Source organism: Idiotropiscis lumnitzeri, chromosome 1 (genome assembly GCF_059441095.1).
Source record: "Idiotropiscis lumnitzeri isolate Australia: NSW breed Sydney's pygmy pipehorse chromosome 1, RoL_Ilum_1.0, whole genome shotgun sequence".
Taxonomy (NCBI): domain Eukaryota; kingdom Metazoa; phylum Chordata; class Actinopteri; order Syngnathiformes; family Syngnathidae; genus Idiotropiscis; species Idiotropiscis lumnitzeri.
The window spans coordinates 5,360,727-5,379,231 of NC_142391.1; the positions used below are offsets into that span (position 1 = coordinate 5,360,727).

Here is an 18,505-nt window from a genome sequence, read left to right on the forward strand (position 1 = left end):
GCAAAGCAACACTTTAACATGCTGGGCAGTTCATCTTTACTTTTTAATTTATATTTTTATAAAAAAAAAAATCAGATTTCCGATTTCAATTGACCCCTCCCATGTAAATATATATATATATATATATATATATATATATAGCACTATAGCACTTTGAATCATTTGAATCAAAACTAAATTAATTTTGACACCCTTTTTAATTAGCAGTGTGACATTCCCGAATGCTAATATTGATATTAAAATATTATATGATACAAATTATTTTAAGGTACTGGCTAAATGTTACACTACCAGAATGTTAACATTACTACAAATGGTCGTTCGTCAACGAAATCACACGCATCTGAAATGTTGAGCAGTTCTTGATTTTCACCAACCTGTGGTTAGACGTGTGGGCGTGGCTTGGAGTCAAACCAGCTGCCGCCCATTGGTCGAACGGGAACGTCAATCACTGTCCGAGCTCCTTTTCCCCCGCCGACTAAAGTAGGCAATGAAAACTGCTGCGAGGAGAGAAAGTCAACCTGTGGATACAAGCAAGCACTCGACACACTCTAGAGCTGTGGCGGCCACGGTCGTCCCGCGCGTGCCACTATTATGTGACTGCTGACGCAAAGAAGAAGAAGTAGAAGAAGAAGAACATATCTGCTGCCATGTTGTCTTCGCGTATTGTTGTTGTTTTTGTCGCGGCGTCGTGCTGTTGTCACCTCATGGTGCCTCTGCTGCTTCTGTGCTACCTGCCCCACGTCCACGCCGGCCACAGCAAGCCGGCCAACAGGGTGAGTCGGACCAGGCCAAATTAACAAAATTCTAAATGACATTTTGATTACTTTAACTAAAGTGACCTAAAATACATCAAAGAAAAAAACGTTTGCACCCGCGGAAGCTGCGTCTACTGAAATGGATTTGAGATTTTATCAGGACAGTCGACCCCCACCTGCTCGCGTTTCGCCTGCCGCGGATTTACGTCTTCGTGGATCCCACAGTAGTAAAAAAAATGTTTTTCCAACCGAATAGTCAATAACATCATTTCTATTGGGGTTAAAAAAAAATACGAGACAAGAACATAACTGCCAATCAGCTGCTGGCCAAACTACAGCGACGATGTGATTGGCTCAATCAGTACTCAGTTATTTTATTGTGGTGAATGGAATTCGATCTCAAAACTGCATCGCAAAATGGCAGCAAACGCCAAAGAAACTGAATCAATGAAAAAAAAAAAAAAAAACGCAAAATTCCTCGACTGCGAACCTGGAAGCTTGATGGATGCATTTCAATCATTCAGTCAATCGCCGTGAATTACATGCAGACTTCTTATTTTCGGGCAGGCCCGATCCCCAAACTTCGCAAATAGCTGGTAGTCCATCGTATATGTTGAAAATCAAAGTAACCGTCGACAAAGGCGACACTCTTGACCCTGTACATTCGAGAAACGAGTGACTTTATGTCGCGACAGTGGGAACAGTATCTAAGAGGGAACTTGAAACAGTCCAGAGAACTGTCTGTGTTCCCACCACATTAGCATAGGTTACTCTGCTACTGTAAAAGAGTCCAAGTTATGTAATTTGTTCCATGACAAAGCTTGTGTATAGAAACACTCATGAATCGAAATGAATTTAATCTATTTCAGCACCCCCCCCCCCCGTACCCCCCCCGAACACCAAAATATTTTTTTTTTCATCTGTTATGATTTACTGATTTGTGCTTATGCCACACTTGTTTGGTAAAATATTGTGACGTCATACCGAACGCTTAAAAAAATTGCAAGTTACAGTGTTTACTAAATTAACAACTAATTGATGTTGATAAATGGCCATGGCTCATACCTCCAAAAGCTTGGAAGTCAAGGTACTTGTATCTCAAGGCACCATTGCACATGTATTTTTATGGGACAGTGGGAACCGTATTGCTGGGGTAGTTTGAAACAATCCTGAGAACTCTCAGTGAGTCGTCACACTTTTCGCAGGTTCCCACCGAAATTTGGATGAGCCAGTAACTAATCTATTGATAAATCACCTTTCTGAGGTCGCACAAATAATTATGAGGATATTTTTGACTCAACATACGTGTTCACATGTCTATGTCATGATTTCGCCAAAATACCCCAAACGGTCAAGAATTTTAGATATATTTTACAGCGTATTTCTTGCAATGAGGAAATGTGCTAATTTCAGGGGGTGGATCAGTCTCGTGTAGGGTTTTAGGGAGTATTGGTACTCCAAAAGTACTCCGATACTTCACCTAAAAAAAAAAACAACAAAAAAAACTATACCATAGCTTTTCCGTCTCGGTATTTTTAAGGGTGACCTCCTTGAATGCGCTGTGTGCAGTTTGACAAATAGTGAACCGTTCTTCAAGTCAGATGAAAAATGTGCATGCTTCGTTTACATTTTGTGAGTTGTAACACTTATTGCAGTTCTGCACATGACTGGTGACAGTATTGCAGACGATATGCAAGAAACATGCGGCGCAAGCTTTCCTCAACTACAATAAAAGCATGAGTGAAATAGAAACGGTGTAATGGAGAAATGCACATTTTTTTTTGTGAAGCTTGGCTGCGATATCCATCGACACGCTTATGCTCCATAACAAGAGACCATCTTAAAAAAAACAACAATTGAGTGCCAGCCCATTTAGAGCATTGACTGATCATTTAAGCCTCACAGAATATTGCATTTTCTGACTACATATCCACAGAAACTTTTTTTGTTTTAGTAATCAGCTGTAAAACGCGGGTTGATTACACCCAAGTCACATATTTTGGACCAAAAAAAAGCAGAAAAGACATTTTATGCACATCAGCGACCTATATGCGCATAATTTTATAAAGTACCAACAGCAATGAAAATGTCCTCTTTGATGGCAAAATAATGTTTTGACAAATATTAACCCGTGTAACGATTTTACATTTGACAGACTTTCAAGCTACTACTAAACTACGCTATTTAGTAGTAGTAGTATTTAGTTGTGTGTGTGTGTGTGTGTGTGTGTGTGTTTGCATCGTGCCACGCGCGTGTATGTACATATGTACATTATGTCATCGCTTCTTACTTGTAAATTTAGATAATCCCTTTCATCTTTTCTCTCTTTTGTGGCAATCGTCGTAGATTTAATATTGCAAACAATTTGGTTAATCACAATCTGCTAGTAACTGTCAAATTTCCAGATCTGCTGGCCAGAGTTGGTTTTTTTATAATTTTTTTTTTTTTAAATTGAATAAAAAATTTTTAGGATCAAACCCGAGTTGGCCAAAAATCTTTCCTCTGCCAATTTCCATTCAAACAAATTGAGTTGACAACACTTGATATCAGTGGTGCGCAATGATTATAAAAACACGGTATTTCTGTACTGCAAAAAAATATTCAGTCTTAACTATTTGCATATTAATGCTTTAGATATTGTTTTAATTAAATTTTCATCCGGCTTACCGTATCCTCCTCTTTTCTTCTGTATGAACGCTGAATCATTTTGCTGAACAATCAGGAGTGCTTATTGCGTTGAATCGTCAAATGTAATAGTTGTGGTCAACTGTCATACTTTGTCACACACTGGAGCAATTTCACAACACATGTTAAAAAAAAAAAATGGACTGCTTGGGGTGCACGTAGCGCTTGTGTAACATCCTCTCTCTCCGCAGGCCTCCAAACATAATAATAAGAATGACAATATGAAAGTAATAGTACATGTTGGCGGACGATCTTGCGGTCGCTGGCGAGTTTGTAGAATGTGAAGAAAAGCTTTTTAAGGGCACTCGAGGCATTTGAATGCAACATTTGTCTCTTGGATGATTCCCAAATAAAAGTGAAAGGCAACGATCCTCTCCTGTGATGCAATCGGTGCCCGGAATTTCCCGCTGAAGCGGGATAACGGGAAGTTTAAGAAAGGCTTGTGAGAGACTGGCTTATAAGGCGCTGCTGGAAAGTGACAAAAGCAAATTGCAAACAAGTAAACAAGGCAGGGGGGGTCCTGGCGGCGTACCCATCATGAGCGCATATTCCCGTTTTTCGGGGAAAAAAAGTTTTATAGGCATGAGGTAAATGCCATCAGGTGTGTGGGTGCAGGTGCGCCTTGAGGGAAAATGTGGTTATTCGGGATGTTCGTGCATTTTGAGATTAAGGATGAGAACACTGTTTTTTTTTCCCCATAGGAAATGATGAATCAACACAAATGAGCTGTCCCAGGGTCAAATTTGAATATTAACTCTAAAGACAAGTGTGAAAATTAGTCAACAGCTGCTTATTGTAAAAACATCAGCACTAATTCGAACAGATGTGACTAGTTTTTAATACCAATAAAATGAGAAATGATTGGCCGATTGCAATTAAATTTCTAAATAAAGTATCATGGCTTGCGAGTTCGGTTTGTTACGTGACCAAGCTCGTAACTCAGTTTAATCGTATATCAATTGCAGTCGCTTGAATTGAATTGCATCCGCTCAAGCATCACTGGCAAGTTTTTTTGGGGTTGCATATTTAAAAAAAAATAAAAAATTGGCACCATAATGTATGAATGGAACAATTAAAATTTAAATGGTATTGAATAATGACAACGATAAACTCATTGTATGAGTTGAATTGCGTCATATATCGACTCATAATCTCACTGAATCGAATAGAACCAAATCGTTCCACTTCAAAAATAAATCGTCTTTCAATCGAATGCCAGCAGGAATGCCGACAAATAATCCATCCTATTTATCATAATGTGATGAAGTACCGCTTTAAGTAGTGAATCATCATCGGCACCTTTGCGTAAGTAAATCAGTCAAACGACTTCGGACCAGCTTTTTTCTAAATTATTTTTTTTTCGCCCACACATCGATGCTAATCGACGTCTAGAAAAGACATTTCAGGGGAAGAACGGCGTCAAGGCCGAAATACTCAAAGACGTAGAAATCATCACGTCTAAATTCCGCGAAATGCCAGCGGATCATTTTATCCTGGTGGAGGCGCGTGCTCCAAAGCGCACACACACACACACACACACACACGTTTTTTTTTTTGTTTTTACGAGCCAAAACCTCTCATTAGGAATGCCGGGGCTCCACTTTTTTAGGTCTTTTACGGGCCATTGACAGATGTTCTGGACGTCGACTCCATCAGTGACCAATCACACATGAGTTCACCCTCGGAAAATGCCTTTTCATGCTCAATTGTCTGCCGTTCCAATCAGGATAATGAAAGCCAGATCTGACATTTGCCTCTCCTGATGCTGGAAGCTTCTCGGGGCTCTGCTCAATTCATCAGAGTGCGACTAATACGTGTGTGATGTTTTTTTTTTCTAATGAAATGACTTCATGCTTGTTGCTGTCTTTGCAAATTAATTTGTCTTGTCACTTTTATGTTACCATAACACGATGACATTTACGACGTATCTATAAAGTATTGACGGCTCTTCACTTTTTCCCCCCTCCAGAAATCGACACACAAGAATGACCAAATAAGATTTTTGCAAATGTGTTTAAAATAGACGAGTAATGACATATTTTGAGTATTCGCAGCATGTGCTTGCAGCCATTCAAGTCTTTTTGAATGTTTCACTCAATTTATTTTGCAGCGCCTCTTAAGCATCAGCATTATATGGGATATTATTAGATTTATGTACACTATAGGGCAGGCGTGGGCAAACTACGGCCCGGGGGCCACGTGCGGCCCCGTTAAACGTTTTAATCCGGCCCGCCGAACTTGATAAAAATTAAATGAATAAACATCGTTAATGTTTTATTTTCTAAATACTGAGGTTTTTCAAGGACATATATATTGTCGTTATGCTTTTGTTCACTTTCATTTAAAATGTATTTTTTTTCCTCCGATGAGGTGAGGAGACCGAAACACTCCATCCATCTGCTCCTGGTCCGGCCCCTCTGTCAAATTTTAGAACCCATTGTGGCCCGCCAATCAAATAGTTTGCCCACCCCTGCTATTGAGGGAAAAAAACAAATCACTTAATTTTGAAAGAAGTCCCTAAAATAACAAACTCTGCAAACAGTGAAGTGCTGTCTATACTTTCTGATTGCACTTGAACGCACCAATGGTTTTTCAGTAGACCGCAAAACCATTTCACTAAGAAGCCAACTTTGCTTTTGTAGCTTTAACTGCTAAAAAAATACACACAAAAAAAAAATCTTAATTTTATATCCCATCTAACGTGAAATGATTGAAGACCCTTTAAAGTGAATTCAGAGATTTGTTTCTAAATAATACGCGTTAGACAGTTTCTGAAAACATGCTACGACTGAGAACTGTTTCTCATCATTTTTTGGTGGTGTGACTAAAATGGTGCCTGGTGATGCGCTTCGAAATGTGGCATGAGTCGCCCCTCTCCCATTAATTCAAGAACTTTCTGAACCTTCATTCTTATCAGTGGTTATCCGGCGCAACTGCGACTTACTATATTCTAGGCCCAAGCTTATTAGCTTTCAAGCTAGCTGGTGGCTAGCACATCTAGCGTGGAAAGCCTAGCGACAATCGCATTATTTTCGTGTAGGGTTGTGAAGGGAGAAAGATGCTAGACAGTCACATCCATTTTTTTTAGGTCGTAGCAGTGACATCTGGAAAAAAAAAAATAACCTCAAATGTCGGCTTTTAAGTAAAATGGCGTTCTTGCGTCAATCCAGGCTTGGTTTCTTGGTACTTCTTCAGTGGGTCTACTATTTATACTATTTTATACAATTTAGAGTGTTCAATCAACCTGACATGCATGTTTTTTTTGTAATGTGGGAGGAAACCGGAGTACCCGGAGAAAACCCACGCAGGCACGGGGAGAACATGCAAACTCCACACAGGAAGGCCGGACCCCGAATTGATCCCACGACCTCTGCACTATGAGGCCATCGTGTTAAACAGACATTAGAAATGCGAAACAAATTTTATTTTGCTCAGAACTATAGTGGCTTTTATTTATTTTTCTTTTTAATTCTGGGGGGTGTCACCGTCTCCATTTTTAGGGGCTGATGCCCGCCCTCCCTACCAAATGTAGAGTTTTTTTTTTTTTTTTTTTGTCCTTGAAAGATGCATGGCTTTTGGAACATTCTATGTGGAACCTGAATGACTCACGTCTCTTTATTCACTCTGTGGGAAAAGTCACATGTATTTCGCTGACTAACACCAACCTTGAAACCTTTCTTAAAATATTCAACCAAAACCTGCCAGCATCTGCCAGACAGTCTGCTTTCTTTTTCTTTTTTTTTTTGAATCCTCACAAGATTCAGTACACGTCTGTGGGTGGCGGGACGGTATGACTAAGCTGCAATGCTTATGTGGGAGACTTTGAGTTTATGTCCACTTAATGGCGTCTCAAAAATTTCATGTGAGATTAAATGTTTTTTTAATCCCTGCGTAGGTAGAAGAAGGGCTGCGTCCATTAAGGCGCTGAGTCAGGTCTGGCGGTGTGGGGGGGGGCAGATTTAGTGGCTCGTAAGTCAACAGTGAATGCTCTTTCACTTGCGTAGCGATTTATTTATTTATTTTTTTTTCTTTATTTTTTTTTCCTTGATTATATCGACAGATATTAGGCCTTTTCAAATTAATATAATCAGCTGGAATTTTGCCTATATAATATTTTTCAGTATGAATTTATCCTTCTCCGTTTCAGTAAATACTTATTTATCGCATACTTTTATGGCCGAACGCTAAAGCTAAATCCATCAGTTAATTTCTGTAAAGTCCTCTCTGTTTTAAAGTTAAAAAACACTAATAGTTCTGTAATTGTTGAAATCCTTTAAGGGTCTACAAAAAGTTACTTAATTTACTATATCAAATATTTGAAAAATAATCAAGCTATTAATCGGTTATCAGAATTTTGTTCGTCAGTACTGCACAGTCGGGAGCGCTATTCTGGTTTGATTTCTGGCTTCTGTCGCGTCTTTCCTCATCGTTTCCCAATTTGAACAAACGCCGCATTCAGCCACATTGGGACAACCGACGTACAATTTTCTGTCACGCACCACCTGTGCTCCAAATATTCGTCACATCCTGGCATTCATTTGTGCACTCGTGACACACTGGCTAATTTATACAAACGCTGCTGTGGCAGGAGACGAACGACTCCCGTCTTGATTGCATTGCCAGGCACTCTTTAACGTCTGTCCACTGACATCTTCGCTCAACGTCTTTCCCTGGAGTTGTTTCTGCTTTGGTTTGTGGTTTTTCAGCCTTTCGGTCCAAAACCTTACTTGTGGTCTTAAAAGCTTAGACGTTGCCAGAGTTGTGGTTTGTGTCAGAGGAGACAGAGAAGGTGTACATACACCCAAAAAAACAAGAACATAAAATGATTTTATCAATACTGATAAATGCAGAGGAAGAAAAAAAACCCAACCTGTCTTCTTTTGAATTTGTGTGGTTTCAGTGGCTGATTGGAGACAGAGACAACCACTGCGGCGGTGCCTGCACACGACCGCAGGCCAAGCCGGTGTGCGGCTCGGATGGACGCAGCTACGAAAACGGATGCGAGCTGCAGAGGGCGCGCTGCAAAGACAAGACGCTTACGTTGGCGCACCGCGGCCGCTGTCGAGGTGAGCGCGCACCACAAGGCAATTACGCTAGTAATTCCTGAATTATTTTGAATTATCGTGGATGTCAATTGTAAGTGGATTTTCTAGTACAATAAGGCTCAGTCCGCACACTGCAATTTTTTGGACATTTTTTTTTTTTTACTTTGGCGGCATGCTGGGTGATTTTTACAAAGGAAAATTTGATTCAAAACTTTGGGAAGCATTAACACAATGCCGCATGGGAAATGCGTCCACTCAAAGGAGCCAGTTAAAGGCCTCCTGGCCACCGGGGGCAGTCTTGTGCTAAATGCTACGTTTTGGCTTTCAGGAAGAAACTGGACAAAAGTGGAGCAGTCAGCAGTGGCGCTCGCACCTACGCCGCCATCTGTGAGCAGAGACGCTGTGCAAACAGGTAGGCACTGTGCCCATAAAGATATTTTAACCAATCACAAATCAATGGTAATTTCTGGAGAAGGCAAAAAAGATTCATTTGATAAAATCTAGCTAATACCTTCGATACACATTTAAAAAATACAATAATAAAACAAGTAAATATACTTAAAGTTAGAAAAAAAAGCTCTAAAAAATCCTTAGGGAAATTATTATTATTATTTGGAATGTATTTTGGATGTGAAAATCAAATTTGAATATACGAGAATTGCAAACGGACCAAAAATCAATGAAAAATATACTGTTTATTTAAAATAAAAATGAAATGATTAAAAACAAAAGGAAACAATTCCTTGAAAATTATAATGACCTTTTTGCTTTAATAAAGTAAGGAAAAATTTTTAATACAAAAATAATAAATACTAAAATACCATGAAATACCTATTTAGTTTTCTTAAGCAAATTTTAACAATATCAAATGAGCCAAAAAAGTGGAAAAAATATTTTGATCTGATAATCTGAGCAAAACACCTTTTGAAAATATTTTTTAAACATTGTTAATACAGTTTAAAACATCTTGGGGTGAAAAAATTGTGAATAAATATAAAATATAAACATTTTAAAAAGTGACAAACGAAAACAATTAAAAAAAAAAAAAATAAAAGCCTTGAACAATATACACATTTGTTTTATTTCATTTATTCCTTACAAAAAATTGCAAAACAAAAACCCTTGATTGAAAAAAAAAAAAATGAAGTTCTCCCTTAGAGATCCAAGCGGCAGACGTTCAAATTCAAATGAACCTTTTACGATCGCGTTAGCTTAGGCAAAAAGAAAAGAAAAGGAAGTAAAATAGGAGATGTCTTTCATTTTCCGCCTCTTGCCTGGCGTGTAATTTTTCACAGACCGCCATCATTCACTCGCTCAGCAGCACAGATTGATCGGTGTGGAGTAAAAAGGTCGGATCTTGGCATCTGCTTACCCGCCTCTCTCGCTTCCCCACACCCCCACCGTGACCTTTAGCCAAACAGCACCTCGCACCAGATCCATTTTTGGTAAAGCGGTGTCGTCTTTCCTGACGTTAATAGGCAGTTTTGTTCCATAAAATCATGCTTTCGTGAAGGAACGCTGGGCAAAGATCACACGTTCTCGCCGATGCCACGGCTCTGCTTAGTTGCAGCTTCGATTGGAGTCGGCAGCTCATGGTCCTTGCTGGACCTTGAGGCTAACTAGTACCCGCTGACACTGTTTAAAAAAATAAATAAATAAATAAATAAAGGTCAACGGAGCTAAAAGGCATCCATGCTTTCACATCTCCGCGTGTAACTGCTCACCCCTCCCCTCTGTGCTTGCCGAAAAGGAGAAAGAAAAAGTTAATTGCCGGCATTGTTCTAAGTATATTCTAGCAAGACCACCGATCACTTAAGATCGTGTTTGGTTCCAGATGAGGGTCAGTCCAAGTGTCGCGTGGAGAGGAGCCAAGCATTGAAGCAAGCCCGGAGGCCCCAAGAGTCCACGTTTGTTCCAGAATGCAACGAGGATGGCTCGTTTGCGCAGGTCTGCGATGACGACGACGATGTGTAAATGAATGGATCATTTCATGATCATTTATTTGTACGTATTGTGACGGTGGCTTTGTGTGGTTACACAGGTGCAGTGTCACACTCTGACAGGCTACTGCTGGTGCGTCACTACCGACGGAAAGCCGGTGAGCGGTTCCTCTGTGCACAACAGGACTCCGGTGTGTTCAGGTACTGCCGACAATTTAGCGGTGTACTCGTTTGTGTTTTATGGTTGGTCAAATCTCCTACAGGGGAAGAACACATGAAGCCAGAAAATATAACAATACTCACAGGCATATATTCTTTATCCTGGAAATAAATCTCTAAGATACACCATCTTGCTGAGTCACTTCGAGTAGTAATATAGCCCCGTCGAAGACGACGCTCTGTTCTTCTTCATTTGTGTCTGCATGAATGCACCATATTTTACTGCCTCCTAGTGGCAGAGATGGGCACACCAGAAGGAGCAGCACCATGAATTGGATGGTAGCATTAAATAATAATCCTAAATTTCCTAATGTAAATTCTCATGTAACGTTTACAGATTTGATCATTCCCAGAATTTTGCAACCCCATTTTAGTAAAAATAATCTTTTTCAGACCAATTAAAAATTGGAAAATTCCCTGCGGCACACCTAATGATCGGTACAGCATTACTGAATTTGAATTCTCCTCCAAATCCAAGGTTGCGCAACCCCAAATCACTAACTTGGCTGCCATGCTCTGCCCACACTCAACGACAGAAACTAATTCTTCGCCAGTTGTCATCGCCAATCTGTCTGAAGACTTTGCATTCTTGCAAACTGTTGTTACAGAATGTCTTTTTGTGCGCAATCTGCTTTTGGCTGGCTGCAAAGTCACTACGCATGTTCGTATTTTGCGCGCAAACGTACACAGATTTAAGATTTCTTTTTCATGAGAAAAAGGCTTTCCTTTACCATTGTCCTGACATGGAAAGAATATGGGAGATTGTTGGCACATGTAGGGCACAGCCAGTACTTACCAGAAATTCCAACTTCCCCTTTCAATTTTGCGTTCAGCTTTTTTTGCAGCCTTCTTGTCTGTTGTTCCTCTAATCGTTGCATTTATTTTGGAAGAACAAGAGCACCGTGTTCCATGCAAAGAAAGGGGTAATTGTTGTCATATTTAGGACATAGCCAGGACTTGCCCAAAGTTCAGAAAAAGCATTTAATGTCACTGTCACCTTCTTTATCAGTCTCCTTGGTCTCATCTTTTCATCTATTCGAGAGGGACTGCCTTCATGGTGTTCCATGAACAACACTGGAGATTGTTGTCACATGTAGGACACATCCAGGACTTGCCAGAAATTTCCACAGCACCATTAATGTCATTGTGGGTCTTTTATCCAGCCACTTTGACCACTCTTCTTGAATTTTTGAGAGACTCTTTCTCTTGTGTTGTATGAAGAGTCCTGGAGATTGTTGTCGCATGTAGGACACAAATCAGAAATTTTTAAAGCGTCTTTAATTCTGCCTTTTTTCGAACCCTACTGAACCCACTTTTCCATTCATTTACAGACTCTGTTTTCATGGTGTTCCATTAAGAATATTGGAGATTGTTGTCACATGTAGGATAAAGCCAAGTGCTTGGCCGAAATTACCGCAGCTTCATCAATGTCGCTGCCTTTTTATAAACATTTTTTTTAATTAAGAATATGGGCGATTGTTGTCCACAGTAGAAAACAGCTGGTACTTGCCAGAAACTAGCGCAGTTCCTTTAATGTCACCCAATGCCTCTTTAAGCGGGGTCAAGATCAGCTTTCTTCCCAGTTTTAGAAGGGACTGTCTTCACTGTGTTCTTTGAAGAATATGGGAGATTGTTGTCTCATGCAGGACCCAGCCAGTACCAGAAATCTTCTTAACAATACTTCTTTAATGCTGCTGTCTGCATCAATTAATAGCTTCTCTGAGCAGCTTTCATCCAAAATACTGTCTTCACCGTGTTCCAAGAAGAATACCGGAGATTGTTGTCCCATGTAGGACAAACCCAGTAGTTGACATAAAATGGGTAACGGCTCTGTTGAATGGTTGTCTTCTTGTCTTTTCATCCATTTCGGGGGGAGTGTCTTCTGCATGTTTCTTGAAGAATATGGCAGATTGTTGTCCCATATAGGGAAATCTGGTACTGTGGAGACGAGACTTTAGCGGCGACCGTTCTTCTTCGTATTTTGCTCCAGCCAGCGAAAGACACTCACCGACATGCACGTCTTGTGACAGGCATCAATCATGTGCCGTATACATTTGCAGGAAACTTCCATGAGTTTTTGGGAACTCACGCCGGGACGAGCGCATTGACAGGTAGTACATCTTCCGATCCAAATTGCGACTGCCCCTCGTTTGTCGTTTTTTTTTTTGCCCTTTTTTCTTCTTTTTATCCTGCTCTTTGCATCCACGAAGCATGTCGCCACCTGCATGACGAGGACCACTAAATCTGGATTTGATTTTCAATGCATCGCAATTTTGGGTTTTCCTGGCAATCGGACAAAACTACAAAGTTTGGAAAAAGCTAAAGATCACACTTTGATACATACAGAAGGGCCCTCGGTTTATGACGTTCCAGATGTACGATCAAATAAAACGGTAAATAGATATTTAATGATGTAATGAGCTTCACTGGTGTTCTTTCCATTGACTTTTAACGAAAACTCAAATTTTTACAGTGGTGTGTTGCCGTTTTCTCCAATTAGCCTTTTAAATCGAGGGCTCCACTGTATGTACCGTGCCGAAAAATCTGCGTTATATTCCCATCCTAAAACTTTATTGCACAGTTGTCGCAGAATATTCTTGCAACCATTCAGGTTGTTTCGTTTGCCCGTTTGAGCTCGGATCAACCCATCATGACCCCGAAAGGGCTCCAAATAGTCGGGATTATTTGCCGGAACGTGCTGGTTGTTGCTGCCGTTTTCTACTTTGTCCACGTTTGTGTTTTCGCTCCGCAGGGTCCGTGACCGACAGACCGCCCGGGCCGGCAAACTCCGGTCGAAAAGGTGAGTTGAGCTCGGGAAATGTTGCCTTTCGTTATCTTCAGGTGTAGTCAAACCACCAAAAGAAAGTGATCAGTCAGCGTCAGTCCACTGCTCTGAGATAAGCGCCGTAAGCAGCGTGTCAGTGTGTTGATACATTTTTCTTAAAAAAAAAAAAAAAATTGGATTTTTTTAACTAAAGCCGATGCAGGTTGTCTGTGCTTTGCTTTTGACTGAATTGCTTCCTAAAGGAATGTTCCAGATGCTCCAAAGCTGCACGTGGGTGAGTATTTTCCGGGGGGGGGGCGTTCAACGTTACGTAAGACGCACCCAGTCACATTCATTTCACGACCTTGATTTTTTTTTTTTTTTTTTTTTTTTAGCTCATATTTCAGATTTAATCTGTTGAGCCTCCCAAAAAAGATATCGTTGCCACAAATAAAGATACGTTCAATTTATTGTTAATGATACCTTTATTCTTGCGCACCTCATCAAAAGAAAAAGTCAAAACAAATTATTATTATTATTTATTTATTTTTTTTAAGCGCACACTCCATGCGGGATCCTTAATTTTGCGAATTTGACATAGCACTATCTACAATTTATTGGAATTCATTTTGGACAAACGACAGTCCTGAAGTAACGCATTTCATTTTGATGTGCACCCTCTTCCTTTATCCTCACACCTTTCATGATTTTGCGCCTCTTTTTCCCTGACCCACATAAATATTTTGTTTGGTTAAAGCATTTTTTTTTTTTAGGAGGGGGGGGGTATTCGTATTTTCTAAGGGACAAAAAGTCACGTATAAGAAAAAACAAAAAAACAAAACACAATTTCATAATTTTTCAACCATCACACTTTAGATATCGCACACTTCTATTTAGAGTGGGTGGTCTTTACTGACATGTTCTGCCCCTTGATGGGGGATGTGGGGGTTGTCTGATTTAAGTGTGTGCGTGTGCGTGTGTGCTTGGTCTTATCAAAAAAAAAAAAAAAAAGGGATTGTGTTAACGTGAGGCTGTTTGATGTTGGTGTGAGAGCTGTTTTAATTACGTGTGTGAGTGTGAGGGACCTGTACAACATGTGGGTGGTCATGCTTTGTTCTGAGTGTGGGTGATTGTGTGTAAGTTTTTGTGTCCACGTTGGCCGGGCCATGTGCAAATCCCAACCATTCAACACTTGTGGAGAGTAGATTGTATTAACCTCAATAATGGTAGTCTCTTTCCGTTTCTTTCTCACCCTCAATCCAGACGACGGCTCCAAGCCGACGCCCACCATAGAGACCCTCGTCCCCGCTGAAGGCGATGGTAAGGGGCCTCAGGTTTCGCAATTTCCACAAACACTTGTCTCAGGGGTCTCGCGTTTGAAAGGAATATTTGAGGCAAGTGTTACGGACGTTTCACGGAGAACACTGGATATATTATTTAAAAAAAAAAAAAAAAAATCCCTTTATGTGTAAAAAAATAGTGTTGCATTAATGAACAATAAAAAGTGTTTCTTTTAAATAAAATAATCTATAACTATTTGAGTCCTCCTCATATTCGTGAAATTAAGAACAAACTTTAAATTATCCACAAATTCTGTAAAAAAAAAAAATAAACAATAATGTAAACTATTTATTTGCAAAACAATAATTGCCAATTAATATACATAATTGAGCAGGCTTTCACTCGAACCTCAGCATACAGGGTCAAGCAGATTAGGGCAGCAGAGCGTCACTTTTATTTCCCACACACGATTGTAAGTTGTCTTCTGTGAGAAATTCTAATTGAAATCAGAAACTCCTTATTTATTTTGTAGTCAGAGCGCCACAAAAGAACGATGAAGCCACATGTGCCGTCGTTGGTTGCAAAACATTGTTGTAGCCAAATGTTGTTTTTTTTTATTGTAGTACAGTGCATTTTTTATTATATGGTGTTGTGCGTACAATTTTGAAGCTTTACACTCCCCCACCCAAAAAAAAAAAAAAAAAAAAACAAGAACAAGGAACAAGGCTGTAACTCAGGCGTGGGCAAACTACGGCCCGGGGGCCACATGCGGCCCGTTAAACGTTTTAATCCAGGCCGCCGAACTTGAAAATAATTAAATGAATAAACCCTGTTAATGTTTTATTTTCTAAATACTGTGGTTTTTCAAAGAAATATAAATTGTTGTAATGCTTTTGTTCGCTTTCATTAAATGTATTTTTTTTTCTCCGATGAGGTGAGGTTACCAAAACTCTCCATCCATCTGCTCCTGCTCCGGCCCCTTCTGTCAAATTTTAGAACCCATTGTGGCCCACCAATCAAAAAGTTTGCCCACCCCTGCTGTAACTGAACAAGCCCCCTGAATACTTTCCGAATGCACCGTAAAAGTCGTGAGGAGTTGTCATGAATAATAGTAATAATAAAACTGACATGGTCGCTAGCGTGCGTCGTGAGTGAAGTTGCTGACGTGACATCCATCTGTCTGTCGTTGCAGAGATAACCGCCCCCACGCTGTGGATCAAGCAATTGGTTTACAAGGAGAACAAACAGAACAGCTCCACATCCCGGAAGCAAGGTGATTCTGAGAAAACGCAAATCATTTCTAGTAGATGTTGGCGCTCCACAATGTTGTGAGCGTCTATGTGTATTTTCCAGTTGATTCTGATTGTTCGCATCCATGTTTATGTTCTAGTAAATGTTTGTGGTCGCTCCACGATGTTGTGTGCCTCGTTTGTGGTCGCTCCGCGATGTTGTGTGCCTCGTTTGTGGTCGCTCCACGATGTTGTGTGCCTCGTTTGTGGTCGCTCCGCGATGTTGTGTGCCTCGTTTGTGGTCGCTCCACGATGTTGTGTGCCTCGTTTGTGGTCGCTCCACGATGTTGTGTGCCTCGTTTGTGGTCGCTCCACGATGTTGTGTGCCTCGTTTGTGGTCGCTGCACGATGTTGTGTGCCTCGTTTGTGGTCGCTCCACGATGTTGTGTGCCTCGTTTGTGGTCGCTCCACGATGTTGTGTGCCTCGTTTGTGGTCGCTCCACGATGTTGTGTGCCTCGTTTGTGGTCGCTCCACGATGTTGTGTGCCTCGTTTGTGGTCGCTCCACGATGTTGTGTGCCTCGTTTGTGGTCGCTCCACGATGTTGTGTGCCTCGTTTGTGGTCGCTCCACGATGTTGTGTGCCTCGTTTGTGGTCGCTCCGCAATGTTGTGTGCCTCGTTTGTGTTCGCTCCACAATGTTGTGTGCCTCGTTTGTGGTCGCTCCACGATGTTGTGTGCCTCGTTTGTGGTCGCTCCACAATGTTGTGTGCCTCGTTTGTGGTCGCTCCACGATGTCGCGCACGTCCATGTTTATGTTCCAGTCGACTGTGACGCGTACACAGTTTTGGACACATCGCTATTAGTTCCAGTAGACTCGCGTGAGCGTTCCACAATATTGTGTGCATCCATGTGTATTTTGCAGGTGATTCTGACATGTAGCTGCTCCACAATGTTGTGCACATCTATGTTGATTTTCCAGTAGACTCTGACAGTGGACTCTCCACAAAGTTGCAAACATCCATGTTTGTTTTTAGTAGATGTGAACACTCCACAATGTTGTGCAAAGCCATGATTATTTTCTTGGCAATTCTGACTTGGTCCTTTTACAACATAGTGGGAGTCCATGTTTACTTTCGTGTAGATTCTGACATGTGGCCACGCCACAACGTCGCGTGCATCCATGTTTATATTCCAGTATACTCTGACATGTGTTTGTTCCACAATGTTGTGAATAGGGTGCCCCTCGAAAAGCAACAAGACACGGTTTCATTTTACGAGCAAACCATTTTGTTTGTATCACATAAATGCGCATCTAGGCCAGCATGCGACATTGCCTTTAATTCAACTGGAGAGAATTTCTAATTGCGATTATGGCACAGCTGAAAGCCATTGGCGAGGCGGGCGGACAGGAGAGGGCTGGGTGGGGGTTAACTCCGGCAAGGAAGCTTTGAGGATGAAGAGAATCAGACGACGGAGGAGGAGGAAAGGTTAGGACTGAATGAGGATACGGACCAGGGTTTAAAAATTCACTTGGCTCAGCGCCTGGAAGAGTGAAATGCATAAAATGGAGCCGGTCTGTTCTCAGCACGTCATCTTTTGTCTACTTTATCAAGAAGCGGCAAAATTGTTCCACGCTTAAAGTGACTATGTGGGTTTCAGGTGTCGGCTTGTTCTATTCATGTCGAGGGAAGAGAAGAAACACAAGTAATGCAATTAAAAAAAAATTAAATAAGGAAAAGAAATCATTCTAACGCTAGATTGAATTACGCTCCGTCTTTTTCCTTTTTCACACGCGTGAAAGCAATTTTCTTGAGGGAATCCTTTTTCTTGGCGCCAGTCTAATGTCACCATATTAAACACAAAAACTTCAGCCAGGACCAGCACTTTGAACGCATCTCCGCCTACGTTATAAGCTGCAAATACCGTTCTCTCCACACTCATAGGAAGTCCAAAGTAACCGTTGAGCACTTTGCACACTTGAAGACGCATGAGCGCAAAGCTCACGCTACCTTCAGGTTGTCGCTAACGAGCGATGGAACAGTTAGCGACTGTCAAACTGAAACTTGTTGTTGTATGGCAGTGCTTCTCAATTATTTTCTGTTACGCCCCCCCCCCCCCACCACGACTATAAATAATAGCATTTTCTTTGCAAAATAAACCTACACCGTAGCGTTAATACTCGCTGCGCATAATGGGCAAGTAGAGCGCCACTGCCACCTCGTGGAGTGGATGTGCAATTACACTTTATTGTAGTACAGTGGGAAAAAAATTCACACGCGCCCCTTTCAGCATCGTTTGTGAATAAAACTTGTATGATTTCATACACTTTGTGAGGCAATTATCAAAGTGGAAGGAAAGCGGGAAATGATTCTGAATGATCATAAAGATGTCTTGGTGTTCTGTCTCCGTTTCAGGACTTTTTATTTGTAATCGCAGCTCATCACTTAAAGATTCTCAAGAACTTTGGATTGCCTTTTCTCCGTCTCACTTGGCACGAGACAAATTTTTGACGCCACTTTTATTTTCAACCTTGGCGAAAACACATTCTTGTTTGTTTCAACCTTTTGGACGTGACTGGAAAGG

The 18,505-nt window shown here is 40.9% G+C and overlaps 1 protein-coding gene across 6 annotated transcripts in view; it reads left to right on the plus strand.

Moving 5' to 3' along the window:
* The first annotated feature begins 469 nt into the window (after positions 1–469).
* Positions 470–18,505, plus strand: part of smoc1 (SPARC related modular calcium binding 1) — a 32,759-nt gene continuing 14,723 nt past the window's right edge. For 3 of the 6 annotated variants that reach the window (XM_088312585.1, XM_088312559.1, XM_088312602.1), the window contains exons 1-9: positions 470–776; positions 8,344–8,509; positions 8,817–8,900; positions 10,323–10,435; positions 10,530–10,629; positions 12,708–12,758; positions 13,400–13,447; positions 14,642–14,731; positions 15,885–15,965. In XM_088312585.1, coding sequence (XP_088168711.1) covers positions 651–776; positions 8,344–8,509; positions 8,817–8,900; positions 10,323–10,435; positions 10,530–10,629; positions 12,708–12,758; positions 13,400–13,447; positions 14,642–14,731; positions 15,885–15,965 — 859 coding nt within the window. In that variant the 5' untranslated portion in view covers positions 470–650. The remainder of the gene's footprint in view (positions 777–8,343; positions 8,510–8,816; positions 8,901–10,322; positions 10,436–10,529; positions 10,630–12,707; positions 12,759–13,399; positions 13,448–14,641; positions 14,732–15,884; positions 15,966–18,505) is intronic. The other 3 variants (XM_088312568.1, XM_088312577.1, XM_088312594.1) reach the window with 3 other exon arrangements.